At 40.3% G+C, this 17,350-nt stretch overlaps 3 protein-coding genes across 3 annotated transcripts; all 3 read left to right on the forward strand.

The window, feature by feature from the left end:
- Positions 1-741: 741 nt before the first annotated feature.
- Positions 742-2,794, forward strand: BATDEDRAFT_26287 (uncharacterized protein; the record flags this gene model as incomplete). The annotated part of the gene is made up of 2 exons (XM_006680287.1): positions 742-957; positions 1,079-2,794. The coding sequence occupies 2 exons, from the start codon at positions 742-744 to the stop codon at positions 2,792-2,794; spliced, it is 1,932 nt and encodes a 643-aa protein (XP_006680350.1).
- A 237-nt stretch (positions 2,795-3,031) lies between these two features.
- Positions 3,032-3,856, forward strand: BATDEDRAFT_90307 (uncharacterized protein; the record flags this gene model as incomplete). The annotated part of the gene is made up of 1 exon (XM_006680429.1): positions 3,032-3,856. One exon carries the CDS (start codon positions 3,032-3,034, stop codon positions 3,854-3,856), a length of 825 nt encoding a protein of 274 aa, XP_006680492.1.
- A 925-nt stretch (positions 3,857-4,781) lies between these two features.
- Positions 4,782-17,210, forward strand: BATDEDRAFT_12558 (histone acetyltransferase TRA1; the record flags this gene model as incomplete). Its single annotated transcript, XM_006680180.1, has 16 exons — positions 4,782-4,943; positions 4,999-5,457; positions 5,559-6,590; positions 6,651-10,891; positions 10,944-12,154; positions 12,244-14,588; positions 14,793-14,975; positions 15,074-15,184; positions 15,284-15,484; positions 15,573-15,775; positions 15,854-16,067; positions 16,151-16,231; positions 16,309-16,486; positions 16,580-16,731; positions 16,799-16,964; positions 17,116-17,210. Coding segments are annotated over 16 exons (11,034 nt in total), but the record flags the coding sequence as incomplete, so codon positions are not given.
- Between the last annotated feature and the right edge of the window lie 140 nt (positions 17,211-17,350).

The raw sequence follows: 17,350 nt of genomic DNA on the forward strand, positions 1-17,350 counted from the left end.
TGCAACCAACAGATTCCTACTACACAACACACAATCAGACACCGTATATGTTATTGGAAACGCTGGTTTGACACACAACCAACAAATATCTGGCACAATCATACCATTGAACAAGTGCTGTTGTATCCTAATATCAGACATGCTCTACTTGAATAACGCCAAAGATTGCACGTATCAGGAATGCAACTGTTGTTTCTATGATGATCATCCAGAATGGGCACAAGGGAGAAAACCCAATGGATTTTACAAAAGGGTTTGGAAGGGACAATATTGCCTAGTAAATTTGATGAAAGCTGGCATCCATCCAACATAAGATTGACTGTTTATTATACTTTTATTCAATGTTCCATTTGCCTGAATATCGCCTTATTCATGCTACCTACAACAGACTATCACCAAGTCGTTAAAACCATATGGTTACAAGCAATCATTGCTAAAAGACAGCTGCCAAGTCTGGGTGGTTTGTGTATATTTATTTTCGGTACAAGCCAGCGTAATATTGTGGAAACAGTATCAGGTGCTTGTGACGTGATATTGGAATAGGGTGATGAACCAAGTTAAAACACGACTGAAAACAGCTTGAATAAAAGGGAGGGTAAACTGGAAGACGACTATAAATATATTGAGAATTGAAAATACATACTTTATACAATAGTTTTTCATCAATATAATACCAGCTGTATCATCGATTGCGAGTTATACAAACTGACTGATCATACCTCGCATTGCATACTGCTTTAAATGGTTCTTTTTTTGGTAACAGTTTTAGCTGCAATATCTTGCATCAATGCTCAAACTCTTACAACACAACCTGATGCAACATCAACACCACCTGCTGCTATTAAAGATACTTGGTCTGACTATAGACCCATCAAACTCGATCGTGATGCTGGATTGTTTACCTTTTTGCCATATAATCTTGAACAGCGAAAAATTCTAATGTCGAATGCCGAAAATGTATTCAAGGCAAGTTGTCATTTCCATCACAATCTGATACCATAACCAACACAATATATTGCAGCATATTATTAACTGACCAACACATTACAATCGAACTCCAATGATTCAACATGTCCAGGCATGGGTTAATTTTGAATCAAAAATAGAGCATCATGGCCAAAAGGCAAATCCGTATCCTGCTCTTGAGCATATCCGAAACAATATCGGAACCCTTACTGATAAACAGCTCCAGCTTGGGTTATTGGATGCATTCACTCGAACTCGCGACGCACATACTACCATGACGTTAGCTGGTCCGTATAGTTGTTTTTTCGTTACCATAGGAGTTTATTTCCAATTTATTGATGGTCCAGGCAATATGATCAAAAACCCAACAATCGTCGTCAGCCAACCCGTCAATCGTGAAATATTTGACCTACTACGTAATACTGCTTATAGCCAAATTAGAGTTGGAGATCGACTTGTCAGTATTAACGGCCTCACTTTTTACCAGTGGAAAAGCAAACATCGAAATGTCATTGGTGGGTCCACCGAGTCTCATAGTCAGCGTCTAGCATTAAAATACTTGACCTTCAGATATGGATCTGATACCCCACTTCCTGATGAAAACTCTATCAAGCTTAAACTCAAATCTCGTGGCGACATCATATACGAAGTTGATATACCGTACATGTCTGTATATCAATATACCTGTTGGGAGTACTCGAGCAAACTTTACACACAGCTGACAGGCGTGAATCTTGATATACATTTACAAAATACAGTTGCTGTAAAATCCAATAGTCATGTATTGTCGATCAAAACAGTCGATGATCGTACCACAAGTTCCCAATCTACCAAGTCATTGGTCGCTGCTCGCCGTATTCGAAAACGGGATCAAAGCAGTCAGGATCAAGATACAGGACGATTGTCAAAACGTGATTTACAGATTACATTTTATGAAACGAGTATACTCGAACTATCTTGGGCAATTTGGAACCCTGACAGCCAAAACATGGGAATAATCAAATTGACATCGTTCGGGTGTACATCCCGCACAACAAACTTGGTGTCAGTTTTTGAAGGAATTCGTGTAGTGAAAAGACTATTGAAGACAGTACTCAAAAACACCAATTCTATTTTGATCGATGTTCGTGAAGGTGGTGGTGGAAGTGTGGATTTTGCAAATGCCATTCCACAGTTTTTCAAAAGCAATATTAAGCCATTTGAAGTGAAATATCTCATAAGCGACGTCACATACAATATATTTGTAAATATGCCCATAGATTTGAAATCGTCTCGTAATGCTTGGTTCAAAACACCACCCAAAAGCAAGTACTCGATATTGCATGATTTTACGGATCCGAAAATGATCAGCACTTACGATCAGGTTTATGATAAACCAATGGGTGTATTTACCAGTGGTAATTGCGCTTCTGCATGTGAAATCATGACAGGAACTGTGCAGTCGCATGACATTGGAACAGTGTTTGGTGAGGATGTCACAACAGCTGGCGCTGGTGCAAATATTTGGAGTTTAGATCCAGAACTTATCACTCATGATCCGACAGACTTTAAACCAGTGCCATTCAAAAAAGAGCTGACATCTAGTACCAAAGAAACATTTTACAACAAAATGACTGTAGGTAATCGAGCATTTGTTCGTAATGACAAGCATAAAGAAAAGTGGATTGAAGATACTGGCATCGTATCTGACATTGTAATCCGACCAAAACTGAAAGATATTCTTCCTGACGTAACGGGTAACTCACAGTACGATTATATTGGTAATTATTTGATTGGGATTGATGAAAGACCAGCCAAAACAGCTTGCAATCTTTGGGGAATTCTGTAGTGAAACAGTTGATTACTATAAATCGACGAGTTTACGTTACTTCAACTATTCACTGCTGTATTCACGTAAAATGGAGTTTGCATTTATCTTGCAACGATCGAGTCGTTGGAATAAACAATGGTTGAGTATTTGTCGTTTTCGTACATAATTGGTTGCTTTTACAATAAACATTCTCAATTATTTCAACCTTTTCGTGTTGGAAATATGAATTTGAAGCACTCGGCACCAATTACTGAGATGCCTAGACAGTTCAATGAAGATGCACATGATAGCAGGCTCAGTCATGTTCACAATGATCTCGATCTGGATCTGGCCCATGTTCCATTCGTAGTTACTTCCTATAGACCTTTACTTTATGAGCACGATTCATCTGGACAGCATCCAGTTAACCCTTGGCTACCTGGAAAAAAGCAGCTTGTTTCACACAATCTGAATGCCCGTGTTGACTACATGCAGGAGCGTATCAATATGCTTGCTGGTACTAAAGTAGGTTCAGTTAGGAGCGAGCTCAACCAAGAGCAAGTTCATCATGTCTCTTGTCCAGAAACTCCTACAATTCTTCAAGAACCCCTATTGGAACAACATGCTCTGCGTACAGCAAATTTTGCTATAGTGTGTAGACGATCAGCAGATCCGCAACAGCATCTTTCTCGACCCATTTCACAGATTGTCTCACCCTGGAGAGATCGCACGAGACCTGAACCATTTTCAAGAGCTCATTGGCCGTCCAGCCTTGCTCCACGAAAAACTCGCTTGGCAAATTCACACCGTCAATCAATACGATTCACTGACCGTCCATTTAAAACTCCTGGCCCTACCACTCCTGTAAAATATACTTGTCTAGCTGTGGATGCTGATGAAATAGATACTGAGACATGCACTGCTACTAGTGCAATGAGTGAGAGTGGTTTGTGCCGAGAAAGTGTAGCACTTGTTCCATATATGCATGCATCTGTACCTAATCTTGAATCTTTGGAGTCACAGAGTGCTGGGTCTGTGCATGTGGATTGTGGAATCAGGTTTGAAGACTGCAATAGTCGTGAGATTGACTCTTGGCAATGATTTGATGTCAAGACTTATTTCTGGGGTGTGGCGCAGCATACCCTCAGGAAACAGTGAGTTCTGAGATTCGCGCTCATTTGTAATTGAGTTTGCAAAACTGTTGGATCAATTTATTCCATCGAGCCAACAAGGTATACTATCGATCTTGCCATTCCACTGTTCATCCCTGATATTCCCACTGCAGATTCCATTCAGATTGAAAATACTGGTTTTTTGCAACCCATTGTGGTTCATGCATCATCACTTACCATTCTTGGTCAGTTTGCTACGTACAAGTTGGTTCTTTGACAAGCTAATCTATAACTCTGTACTTTTATCTAAAATACATTCATCTAGTTGCTTGAGTTTTGCCAGATTATTCTTTAGTGTTTCGGATCTTGCATTCAACCCAGCAAAGGCTTTTTATTACAGTAGACAAACGTTGTTTACAACTTGCAACACATCAGATACAGGCAGTACTGCTGCACTGGAGTTTTTTCAACCATGGTACACACTTGACACTTGCTAGGAAATTCTAGATCTTGATGATACCATTTGGTTTTCTGCATATTGCATCTCCAAAACAATCTGTTTCTGAATTTCATTTGCCATATTACTCGGCTGACTTTTGAAACTATGTTGAATCAAATACACTGCACTGGATCATGTCTAGACTCTCAATGCATCCAATTGTGAAGGTTTGCTGATTTATGATCAATTTCTTTGATGTGTGGCCTAATAATCAAAACACTTGTTTTTCAAAGTATTGCCAGTACAAGTATCTAACATTCTGTTTTTAATGTATCCAATCAAATAGTATTTGCAAACCGACTAAACGACCCAAATATATGTATGCTAAAATGCACACTAGCTAGATCTTATTTGAGTCTATATCTTTGCAATAATAAGTCAACTAACCACATCAACACTGACAGTAAACAATGTCAAGGTTGCCATTGTTACCGAGCTTCGGGATTCAATTGAGATTGTTCAATCTGGAGAATATCCTCGGTTCCTGGCACACATCTTGCCTGTATTCATCAATCTTCTTGAAAAAACACCTTCGGCATTCTCTAGTGACCATGACAACCATGCAAGTTACAGCTGTGTTAAAACTATATTATGATCTAAAGCAGATTTCTTATAATTTTTATATATTATAGAAACTGAGGAATATTATTTTGGAAATAATCCATCGCTTTCCTCATAACGAGGCATTGCGCCAGTATGTTTTGGATCTTATGCGCGTATTAATGATTGTTCTTCGTGAGGATAATGAGGACAATGGTTCCATTTCTTTAAAAATCATAGTGGATCTCCACAAAAATTACAAAATGCTTGCTGAAGAATTTGTCCAGCCATTTCTTAATATTGTTCAAGAGATGTATCAGAATATGGAGAAAGCTGTTACAGATGCCTTTGGCGACATCAATGCGATGGATGAGGCTGATCAAAGTGTAGCGAGCTCATCTCCTGGACTTGCTTCTCAAAAAACAATTTGTTTATCAATGTTCAGTTTTAAAGTTCTTACCGAATGCCCCATAATCATTGCGCTACTATTCCAGATTCACCGCAAATTCGTCACTCCCAACGTCCCTCAATTTGTACCATACATAGTCAAGGTAGGTTGAGCTGTATAGGACATTTATGCTAGATTATTGCAGTAGATGAGTAAATAGTTTGCGTTTTGATTAAAATGCATTTTAAATTTGGATTGCTGCAGGTACTGATGCTACAGCCCTACCAGCAACAACAAGCTCATCAGAATGCCGAGGCTAATGGTACCATTTTTTTGGGAATGTCGCCTGATATCAAGGATGCTGCACTCTATGTGGAGTTCAAGTCTTTGCAAGTCAAGACAGTTTCGTTCATTGCCTATATTTTGCGTAGCTTTATTTCACTATTGAAGCCGTACGAAGACAGTGTTGCAAACGGTGTCATTTGTCTTATGAAAGACTGTCCTCCAGATGCTTCGGCAACCCGCAAGGAGTTACTCATAGCTACCCGCCATTTGTTTTTTACCGAGTTTCGAAAGGCATTCGTGCCGCATATGGATGTGATTTTAAATGACGATGTTCTTGTTGGAACTGGAGTAACATGTCGCGAAACGCTTCGACCGCTTGGACACAGTGTTCTTGTTGATCTCATCCATCATGTTCGGAACGAGCTGACCCTAGATCAAATCACCAAAGTGATTTATGTTTATTCCAAGAACCTTCATGATCCTAGCTTTCAACCTCAAATCCAAACAATGTGTGCCAAGCTGTTGCTTAGTTTGATCGATAATGTGGTCAACCAACAGTCCAAATCTGATGCACGTCGACTGGTATTACGTACTTTGGATACATTTGCAAGCCGTCTTAAATCCATCAACGACATGCACTCTACTGTCATTAGATTTTTAAAGCGCAAGACGACATCCCAAAACTCCACAACAGAGGAAAACTTTAGCCATTTACTAGAGATGGACGGGTTTTTGGATATTGGCTATGTGCAGCCAATCCGAACATGTGCTCGCCCGCTGGATGGGGCTCCTGATTTGATAAAGGATATTCGCTTACAAATCAAAAGTGTGTTGCTCGGTATAAAAACTGCTCTTTTTGCTCTTCGAAGTCTTCCAGCATCTACAGCCGAAACATCAGATGTACATCTTATTCATAGCTATAGCGACGAAGTTGCAATTTTCATTCATATTTTTAAAGAAGGGCTTGATTGCTTTAAATATTTTTCATCAGATATTGAAACTACAGAGACTGTTGCTACTACAGCAACTAGCGCCAATTTACCTACCACTCCAGGAACCAATCCTGATCAGTCTGGCCTTTCGACAGTAGGGGAAAATTCGGCAACTATGACCACTGCTTCCAAAGAGGACAAGGAGGTCTACGAGGCGTTCGCGTCTATTTTTACCTTTGTAGATCCACCAATTTTTCAAGAGGTATTTTCCACAAACATGCAGCTGCTTTTTGACCAAGCTGTAAAAAGTTCTTCTTTGCTTGCGGTTCCACAGTATTTTCTAGCCAATTTATCCGTTTCTGCAAATTTTTCAGGACTGCTCTTGTCTTTTTTGGTCGATCGACTGCCAGATCTTGGTTTTGGCGATGCATCATCAACATATGCCATGCTTAGGCTGTTTAAACTTTTGTTCATGGCAGTTACTTTGTTTCCAGAATCTAATGAAAGCATTCTTTGTCCACACTTGGCCAACATTATCATGTCATGCTTGCGTCTTTCTGCAAAAGCCAAAAACCCAATCAACTACTTTTTACTTCTTCGTTCGCTTTTCCGTAGCATTGGCGGAGGCCGTTTTGAGCTTCTTTATCAAGAAGTGCTTCCATTGCTTCAGGTGCTTTTAGAGACTTTAAACGCTCTATTGGTTTCTGCACACCAACCACAGACAAAGGAGCTTTTTGTTGAGCTTTGTCTTACTGTTCCCGTGCGACTGTCGGTTCTTCTTCCATATTTGTCATATCTAATGCGTCCACTTGTAATTGCATTACAGGCTGGTCCAGAACTTGTTAGCCAAAGTCTGCGTACATTGGAGCTTTGCGTAGATAATTTGAGCCACGAGTTTTTGGAACCTATTCTTAACCCGGTAATCGACGAGTTAATGACAGCGCTTTGGAAGCATCTTCAGCCGAGTCCATATAATCAGCTACACAGTCATACAACCTTGCGTATCTTGGGTAAATTTGGAGGCCGCAATCGTCGCTGGCTCAAGGACAGATCTGCGTTAGAATTTCTTGCTCGGACAGACTCGGCATTGTCTGTAAATTTGCTTTTCAATGGTGGAATGCCTCATCCTCAATATCTTTGTTTGGATGAAATTCTTGTTGTTGCAAAGCGCCTTGTTAATTTAGCAGATACTCCTCAACGTTTACATTATCAAGCGTTTCGATTTGCCAAAGGCTGTCTACCACTTTTGATTGAGTTTGATGATAGCGAAGACTCTATTTTATCTGCTATGCAAGATCATCTTAAACGGTTTTTTTGTCGCCACTCACAGCCTGTCTTGGAGAATACCAAATCGACCAATGTTGCCACGTCGCCACTGCCAGCATCGCAAAAGAAATCTCAATTAGCATCTCCTTTTGCTAACCTAAATGATTCCATTTCATGCAGGCACAAATCCTCCATTGATGAATCGCTTACTGGAGTTTTGCTAGTCATATTTGCGTGTGCTGCCACAGACGAACTTCATGATGAGGCATGGAGATTGCTTCAACATCTTTGTCGCCATTTCGCAATGTTGAGTATTGGTGAAGCGGGGATTTACAGAGAAGACACTCCATCAGATCGAATTCGTAGCTACAGCTTTGATTTTTTGGATGTTCATTCGCTTTCCAAGTTGAACGGGTTTATTGAAGCATTGGTAGAGACTTTATCATCAGATAGTTCAAAACAGCGTGATATTGCAGAGCGAGCCTTGATTTACTTTTACGAAATTATTTTGCTCTGGGTCGAAACCAAAGATTGTGTCGACACTATTCCCGCACTTCATATTTTTGCATCTCGATTCTGTTCCAATTGCTATCAGTTTGAATGGCTCAAGAAAACGGGTGGCTGTCTTGGAATATCTATAATGGCATCAAAGCTTCAAATGGGACCAAAATGGATGCTTGAACATGAGTTGGAGTTTGTCAAGGCGCTGCTTTACGTTCTCAAAGATGTTGCTGCCGATGTCGCCTATTTTAACTTGGAAGATACCACACAGACTCTTTCTTATGTTCTTAAAGTATGTAATACCCCAAGCGAGCAAGTGAGCGAGACTGAGCGAACTCTTAAATTCAATAGTCTTGTTTCACTTCTTACATCGGAGCTGTCCAATGCCAATTCTGCAGTTCGAGAAAGCATTCGAGCATCATTTCAGCTGCTCTCTACTTTGACTGAAACAGAACTTTCTGATATGATTCGTCCAGTGTGCGAGCGACTCATGCCATTTATTTTTGCAAAACCGCTTCGCGCACTGCCGTTTGCAATACAAATTGGCCACATTGATGCTGTCACATACTGCCTGTCATTGAGGCCTCCACTTTTGACTTTTCATGACGAGTTGCTTCGTCTACTTCACGAAGCTCTAGCATTAGCGGATGCTGAGGATCAAGCTCTTGTTAGCAAGGCATCTCAGTTTAAAAATGCAGTTTCATTGAACAATCTTCGCGTTGTTTGTATTCGACTGCTTTCCGCTGCCATGGCATGTGCCGATTTTGCATCTCCCCGACACCATCTCATTCGCCCTCGTATTATTTCTGTTTTTTTCAAATCCCTATATTCAAAAAGTAATGACGTCGTAGAGGCTGCAAACAAGGGATTGCAGCAAGTGGTAGCTCAACAACACAAACTGCCTAAAGACTTACTTCAAGCTGGGTTGCGACCTATTCTGGTGAACCTTGCTGACCACAAACGGCTGACTGTTTCTGGTCTTGAGGGGCTTGCAAAGCTTTTGGAGCTATTGACAAACTACTTTAAAGTAGAGATTGGAAAAAAGCTGTTGGATCATCTGCGACTATGGGCAGAGCCCAAAGTGCTTGAAGAAATCTCTGGACGCCCTATTGGCGATGTGGAAGAAATTAAAGTTATTGTTGCCATTCTGGATATTTTTCACAGACTTCCGTCTTCCGCAAGTATTTTCATGGATGACATTATCAAAAACGTTTTGTTTTTGGAACAGCGTGTTCATCGATCTATCTCTAGTCCTTTTCGTAAACCACTCATTAGATACTTGAACAAATACCCAACAGAGGCTACTACATACTTTTTGCAAAAGATTTCACTCCCACGCGAAACTGCGCTTTTTTTGGGTATGTTGGCTTCAGAAGAAAGTACTCAGCTTCGCGCGGCCGTATCCAGCGCCAAGGAATATCTTTTAACCAAAGTGTTTGACCTAAATGAGGTTGATTCAACCGTGATGTATCGTAATGGCATTCACCTTGTGAAGCATTTGGTAGCTTACGATGCGCAATGGCTTGTTGAAAACTTTGAAGTCGTTGATCGCATACGTGAGATTTGGAGAGGTGGATTTTTGAGTGCTTTAGACGAATATGTGTATATTCGAGGCCGTGAGCATACAGCGTTTTTTGAACTGCTTATCGAGTACAGCAAGTTTTATCCGCTAAACGTTGATATTATTTTCGACATTGTGGAGGGTTTTATTGATCCAGAAATTGTTGATTATGGATTTTTAAGGAAATTTGTTTACGAAGAGGTGGGAAAGACTACAGATTTTGACAAGCGCAGTTCTATTTTTAAACGTTATTTGGAACTGTTTCCACTTCAAGAGGTTTCGACTCAGCGAAAAATTTGCATGATGCGTTATCTCATTACTCCTATGCTGCTTTTAGGAACCGAACACGATGCTCATATTGTAGATACTGAGGTTGTTGAGAGCATTTTGGCCAACGTCTGGGCTCCTCTTATTGCCGATTCTAGTTGCTCCTCGGTTGATTTAGATAGTCTCAAGATTGAACTATTGCAACTCACGAATCTTTTGGTGCACCGTGTTCCCGAAGTAATCAGTGAATCTCGTAAGGATGTTATCAAGTTTGCATGGAATCATCTCAAGGTCGAAGATGTAACTCTGAAGCAGTCAGCTTACGTTTTGCTATCAAGATTTATTCGCGAATACGAGACACCTGTCAAGATTGTTTCACAGATTTACGTTGCATTGCTTCGCGCACATCAAGCAGAGGGCCGAATTCTTGTAAAACAGGCGCTTGACACACTGCTACCAGTGCTCCCGATACGACTTGCCAGTTCTACGGGAGAGCGTGCACGTATGCCTCTTTTTGTCCAGTGGATTCGAAAAGTGGTTGTTGAAGAGGGACATATTGTTACGCAGTTGTTGTCGCTATACCAGTTACTCATCCGCAATGCTGATCAATTCTATTTGACACGTGAGCATTTTTTACCTCAGATTGTGTCTTCATTGGCCAAGCTTGGACTTTCGGGAAGTGCTACAATGGAAACAAGAACGCTTACACTTGATCTTGGCGATTTAATTATTGTTTGGGAGAAACGTGAACTGGAGGAGGCTAATGCGAATGGTAACGCTGGTACGTCGAATATTTGGGTTGATGAGTGTTTTGAACCTTAATATCTGTTGTTTCAGCTTTTCATCAAAATTTTCTGACTGCTCTACATGTTTGAATTCAATAGATGCTCATGACGAAGGTATGGATTGGACGTCTGCTCAGGACTCACACGATGTATCCTCTCCTGCTACCGCGCTGACTTTGGATTACAAAGAAATGATTGTCAGCTATCTATTGCGATTTGTTTTGTCTTTAAGTGAGCCTCAAACCAGCAAGCCTTTGATACAGCGAGCCATTGATTTGTTCAAAACCTTGATCACTCTTTCCCCCGATGTTCCGATCAAACTGAGCCAAACTGAAAAGGCTATTACCTACGAGGAAGATTCCTCATCTGTTGTGGTATCCAATGCGATAGACATGCTTATGATTACTGTCAATACCAAGCCAGCCAAATGGGTTCACCAAAATTTGTCGACTTTGCAGAGGTGCATTGAAAAATGGATTCAAAATGATCAACCTTCCCTTGTTGTTGCCATATCTTCCATTTTGATGAGCATGTGGAATTCTATTGACGATAACGGCGATCCTGAGCAGCCATCGGCTGACGAGGCTTTATTTTACAAGATGCTTGATGCCACAGTCCAGCACGGACTTGGTTCACTTACCAATATCTATGCGGCTGTTTCAATTCTAGAGGCATCATGTTTACATCGACTAGATAAACCATCGGCTCAAAGTCTTTTGAGATCTCATGTGATTGAATTGACAAAACTCTTTGGCGTCCTTATCAAGGACGTGAATTCCACCCATCCCACAGTCATCACAAATGGATCTGTTACAGATATTCTCAAGACCATTATTCAGCTGTTGAATGCACAAATCACACAACTCGGCGAACTTCGTAAAGCATTTTTTGCTGGTATTATGGCAATTATTGATTTGCAAGACACTCCAGAGTTGCATGTGCTTATTCTCTCCATTTTGCGACAGTGGATTTTTGTATCGCATCATGATGCTTTCCCCACTATGAAAGAGCGTGCATCTGTTGCAGTCAAAATGTTGTCGTTATACAAATCTGAACGTTCTCCAATTGCAAATGATTATATGACTCTTGTTGCTGATATTTACGAAGATCCAGAGTTTGCTCGAACCGAACTGACGGTACGCTTGGAAACGGCGTTTTTAGAAGGAACTCTTTCTCCTAATCATGAGATGCGTGAAAGAATTCTTAGAATACTTGATTGTTCGCTACAACCCACTCTTCAATTGCGACTTGATTATGTGCTGAGTAAGTCTTTTGAATTACTATTATTTAAACTAGTTTTGCTCATTGATTTGGTTTTCAACATGATCCTATCAAATCTTGCTGATATGTAGGTGTCCAAAATTGGGAACCACTTGCGTCGTCGTTTTGGATCAGGCACGCTGTAGATATTTTACTTGGAAGTGTTGATTCTGAACGACGGGTTCAAACCCATTTACCGTTACAACGTATTTGTTGCATTTCAGGACTCAAAACCCGCCATCAAAATTTGTTTAAAACAGAGGATGTCAGCATGGATGTAGACGGGGAACATCAAGTGTCGGCAGAGATTAACCAATTACTTGCAGCCCACATTGTGGTTAGTAAAGAGATTGGATTGCTTAAGCTGTCTTCATTGATGGAACCGATCAAAGCATTTATTCAAGAAGATGTCAATCTGTCTTCCTGGCTATGGATTGCAGTTTTTCCCATGTGCTGGGCCCAATTGACCAGTCGAGAACGACACGATGCTATAAAAGGATTTATCAATCTTTTGGCTCGCGATTTTCATACAGCGCAGGCAAGCATGCGACCCAATGTTATTCAAACCATGCTTCAAGGAATTTGCAAATGCAAGCCTCCTGTGCAACTTCCCCCTCACTTGGTTCGTCATTTAGGAAAGACCTATAATGCATGGCATGTTGCGCTGGAGTTATTACAAAATGCCATAATTGAGCCTAGATCTGGTATTGTTATTCAAAACAAAGAAGAGGAAAAGATCAAGGAATCTGTTATGGACTCCTTGGCGGATATTTATGCCAGTCTTAGTGAGGATGATTATTTCTATGGCTTATGGCGCCGCAAGGCTTTGTTCAATGAAACCAATGCTGCAGTGTCTTATGAGCAATGTGGCATGTGGGCAACAGCCCAAACGTTTTACGAAAGTGCTCAACTCAAGGCACGCACCGGCGTTCTTCCGTTTACCGAGCTTGAGTATTGTCTTTGGGAGAGCCACTGGATTGAATGTGCTGAGCGCCTTCAGCAATGGGATATTCTTACAGATTTGGCCAAGCATGATTCAAATCCAGATCTACTTTTAGAGTGCATGTGGCGACTTTCGGACTGGAACACGGATAAAGAAAACTTGGCACTGTCACTTCAGTCATGTAGCGAGCCTGCTACTGCAAGAAAAAAAATGTTTCAAGCTTTTTTGGTGTTACAGAATCGTCAAGATGACCCAGAAAATCAAGGAGAATTTCAACGGTTATGCAATGAGGGTATGCAATTGGTACTTCGACGATGGACCTCACTTCCATCCATTGTTTCCAACTCTCATATCGGCACATTCCACGCTTTCCAGCAATTTGTAGAGTTGCAAGAAGCTGGCCATATTCAAAATAATTTGGTATCTACCAACACTACAAATATTGATTCCAAATCTCAAGAACTCAAAGGAATTTTGCAAACGTGGCGAGAGCGACTCCCAAACCGGTGGGATGATATTAATTTATGGAGCGATCTTTTGGCATGGCGCCAGCATGTATTTACTTCTATCAACAATGCATATATACCCTTGATTCCGCAAATGTCTCAACCGCTTTCTAATGGAAACCCTACCAGTTCATACACGTTCCGTGGCTACCATGAAACGGCTTGGATCATCAATCGGTTTGCACATGTTGCTCGCAAACATCAATTGCCAGAGGTGTGCATCAACTCTCTAAGTAAAATCTATACTCTTCCTAATATTGAAATCCAAGAAGCATTTTTCAAACTACGCGAGCAAGCAAAATGCCATTTAAAGGCGCTTTCAGAATACTCGACTGGTCTTGATGTTATAAACAACACCAACCTGTTGTATTTTACTGTTGGACAAAAAGCAGAGTTTTTTACTTTAAAGGGACAGTTTCTTTTTAAATTAAATCTACACGAAGATGCAGTACAGGCCTTTTCCTCTGCGGTTAACATGGATCTGTCTTATCCCAAGGCATGGGCCTCGTGGGGAAAGTATAATGACAGTATGATGAACGATTTTCCTCAAAAATTAGAATACGGGGTTGGTGCAGTTAATTGCTACTTGCATGCTGCTAGTCTTTACAACAATGGTAGATCTCGCAAGTTTCTTGCGCGAATTCTTTGGCTTTTAAGCTTGGATGATGATCAAGGTACATTGGCCAAATCGTACGATGGATACAAGCCTGATGTTCCTGTTTGGTACTGGATCACATTTGTTCCACAACTTATTCTATCGCTTTCTGGAAAGGAATCTATCTTTGCTCGGCAGATATTACTAAAGATTGCAAAAGCATTCCCGCAGTCATTACATTTTCAACTACGCACTGCAAAAGAAGATTTCTTGGCTGTTAAACGGCCCACCCAATCTGCTACAACTTCCAATTCTGCTGCTGCGCAAACGCCAGCACCCACCGCACAGACTCCCAAGACTATTCCAACGATCGAGGTGTCTTCTGCTACATCAGTTGAAGATATCAGTAATGATAACGAGATATCCTCTACTGATGCCGTTGGTGATGATTTGATAGCTAAAGTATCTACGAGTGAGCATCCAGTGAATGAATCTACCGATTCAAGCAAAGTACCAGTCAGCTCTACGCCTACTAAAGATAAAAACGCAGCTGCGACTCCAGCTGTATCAACTGCCACTCCAGCCCCGGCTGTACAGCCAGCAGTCAAACGTCAGCCATGGGAGATCATTGATGAGATTATGGGTTTGCTAAAAACTGCGTTTCCACTACTTGCTCTATCCATGGAGACAATGGTTGATCAGATTTTACTAAGACTAAAACCCACTACCGACGAGGATATTTATCGTCTGATTGTCGCACTATTGAGTGATGGTGTTCAGGTAAGCCACCTTGCACCAGGCGTATCAATTGCAGCATACCTTTGTAATAGTTATCCGTCGCTATTTTGATAGTAATATTTTTACATTGTTATTTATAGATGTACCTTCAGCAGCTTACCCGTGATCCGAATGATGGGGGAAATCTTTCTCCAGCTACTGCAAATAATCTTGTCAAGTTTGGAGAGAGTATGCAACCCAATCATCTCAAGGTATATCCAGTATAAATTTTTATTTCAGTGTTTGACATTTGCATAAATTTTAGCTAATGTCTATTTTCTATATTTAACATGCGTTACTTTCAGTATAAGGACTTGTTTGAAAAGGACTTTATTGCAAGCAAACCAAATTTGAGTCAGTTGGTTTCTGGGTTTCGTACTTGGCGCGACAATCTTGAGAAAATCCTTGACTGCCGTCCCCGTGTGCAGTATCTGGAGCATTTTAGTCATCATTTAGTCGAATTTGAATACCAAAAGTTTGACGAGATTGAGGTTCCAGGACAATACTTTGAGGTATATCGAGTTTTTTAGATCTACATATAGCCTATCAATTTAGAGATAATATACTAATGAGCTTTGATTTGATGCTGTTTTAATATAGATGCGTCCCAACAACAAAGATTTTGTACATATCGAACGATTCAGTCCAACCATTGACGTTACCCGAGGGCATATCTGCTGCTATAAAAGTCTTACTATTCTTGGTCACGATGGTTCATCCCACCGATTCACTGTTCAGAATCCTGCAGCACGCCATTGTAGAAGAGAGGAGCGTATTCTTCAACTCTTCCGCATCCTGAACGAGTATGTATATTTGAGCACATCAAAGTTTGAAATTTATAGTATTTAATATTGCCATTGATTGTATTTTTATCATTCTAGTGTAATGGCGCGTAAAAAGGAAGCTCGCAAACGCAACCTCAACTTCCATCTTCCTATACTTGTACCCCTTGCACCACAAATCCGACTTGTTGAAGATGACCGATCCGACATATCACTGCAAGATGTATATGAAAGTCACTGTGTAAAATCTGGTATTCACAAAGATGACCCAATCATTTTTTATGCTCAACGGATACGCCAAATATTTGCTTCGGTTGATATTACACGGAAAGCTGTAAGTCGACAATTTGAAAGTAGCAATTATTTTTCAAGACTGACATTGTGCATTGGTTATAGAAGGTAGAAATTTTAAATCTAAAAACGGAAATTATGGAGGAAATTGGTAACAAGCTTATTCCAGAAACCATCATGACCGAGGTAACCTATTTTATCTTGCTTTGCCATTTACTTGATGATTGTTTTGACAATGATTTATTTTGGATTTGAAATGCCAGTATTTTCAAGAACGTATGATGTCATATATTGATTTATGGACATTTAGAAAGCGCTTCACATCGCATCTGGCAACAATGACCTTTATGACTTACTTGATGAGTATTGGTCACAGATACCCACAAAAAATATTTATGTCGCCAAAGACTGGCGGTGTATGGAGTTCAGACCTACTACCAAGTAAGCGAAATGTGTTGCTCTACAGCAATTAAGTTGTTTTTGGATAGATTCGGTCTAATTATTCATCACTTTGAAATTAAATTTTGATTATAGCTATATCCAACTCTACGACTTTATTTACAAATAATGAGGCTGTTCCCTTCCGCTTTACTCCCAATATTCAGCACTTTTTGACACCTATAGGCGTTGAGGGTGTTTTTGTAGCATCTCTCATGGCTGTGGGTAGATCTCTTACCAAGCCAGAGGTAAACCCCATTACTTTTTTTAAACAGCTCTTTTTTGTTATTGCGTGTATTTACTTTTCTGTAATAGTTTGAATTGGCAGATTACCTCAGTATCTTTATTCGTGATGAGCTTGTCACTTGGCAGTCCAACCTAAGAAAAAATGCTTTTCAACCTACACAACTTCGCGAGCTGGTGAACAATAATGTCAATGTTGTAGTGAAGCGCGCGCAATCTCTTGCTTGCAAAGCCGAGCGTGAAAAATCAGCTGTAAGTATTTTGCCAATATATCAAAAACTATGCATACAAGTCATCAGCAGTGCATATTTTACAGAGAGCCTATCACATATTCTAACACCACAGTTTATATATATTGATTTTGTAGCAAAACTCGGGTGACCGTGCAGAGCCAGTCTGTAGAACCATTCTTGATTTGATTTCTCATGCCGTTAATCCACTCAAGTTGGCTCAAATGGACATTGCATTCATGCCACAGCTTTAAGTGGTTTAAAAATAGATTTGTGCATATTCGTTTATTGATAAATATCACAATTATATCAGATCAGGGTTTTATACTTTTTGAAAATACTGGAGTTTATTAGATGCATGGGTGATTGATTTTATGCCGTTAAAATGCATTTA

This window comes from Batrachochytrium dendrobatidis (assembly GCF_000203795.2).
Source record: "Batrachochytrium dendrobatidis JAM81 unplaced genomic scaffold BATDEscaffold_9, whole genome shotgun sequence".
NCBI lineage: Eukaryota > Fungi > Chytridiomycota > Chytridiomycetes > Rhizophydiales > Batrachochytrium > Batrachochytrium dendrobatidis.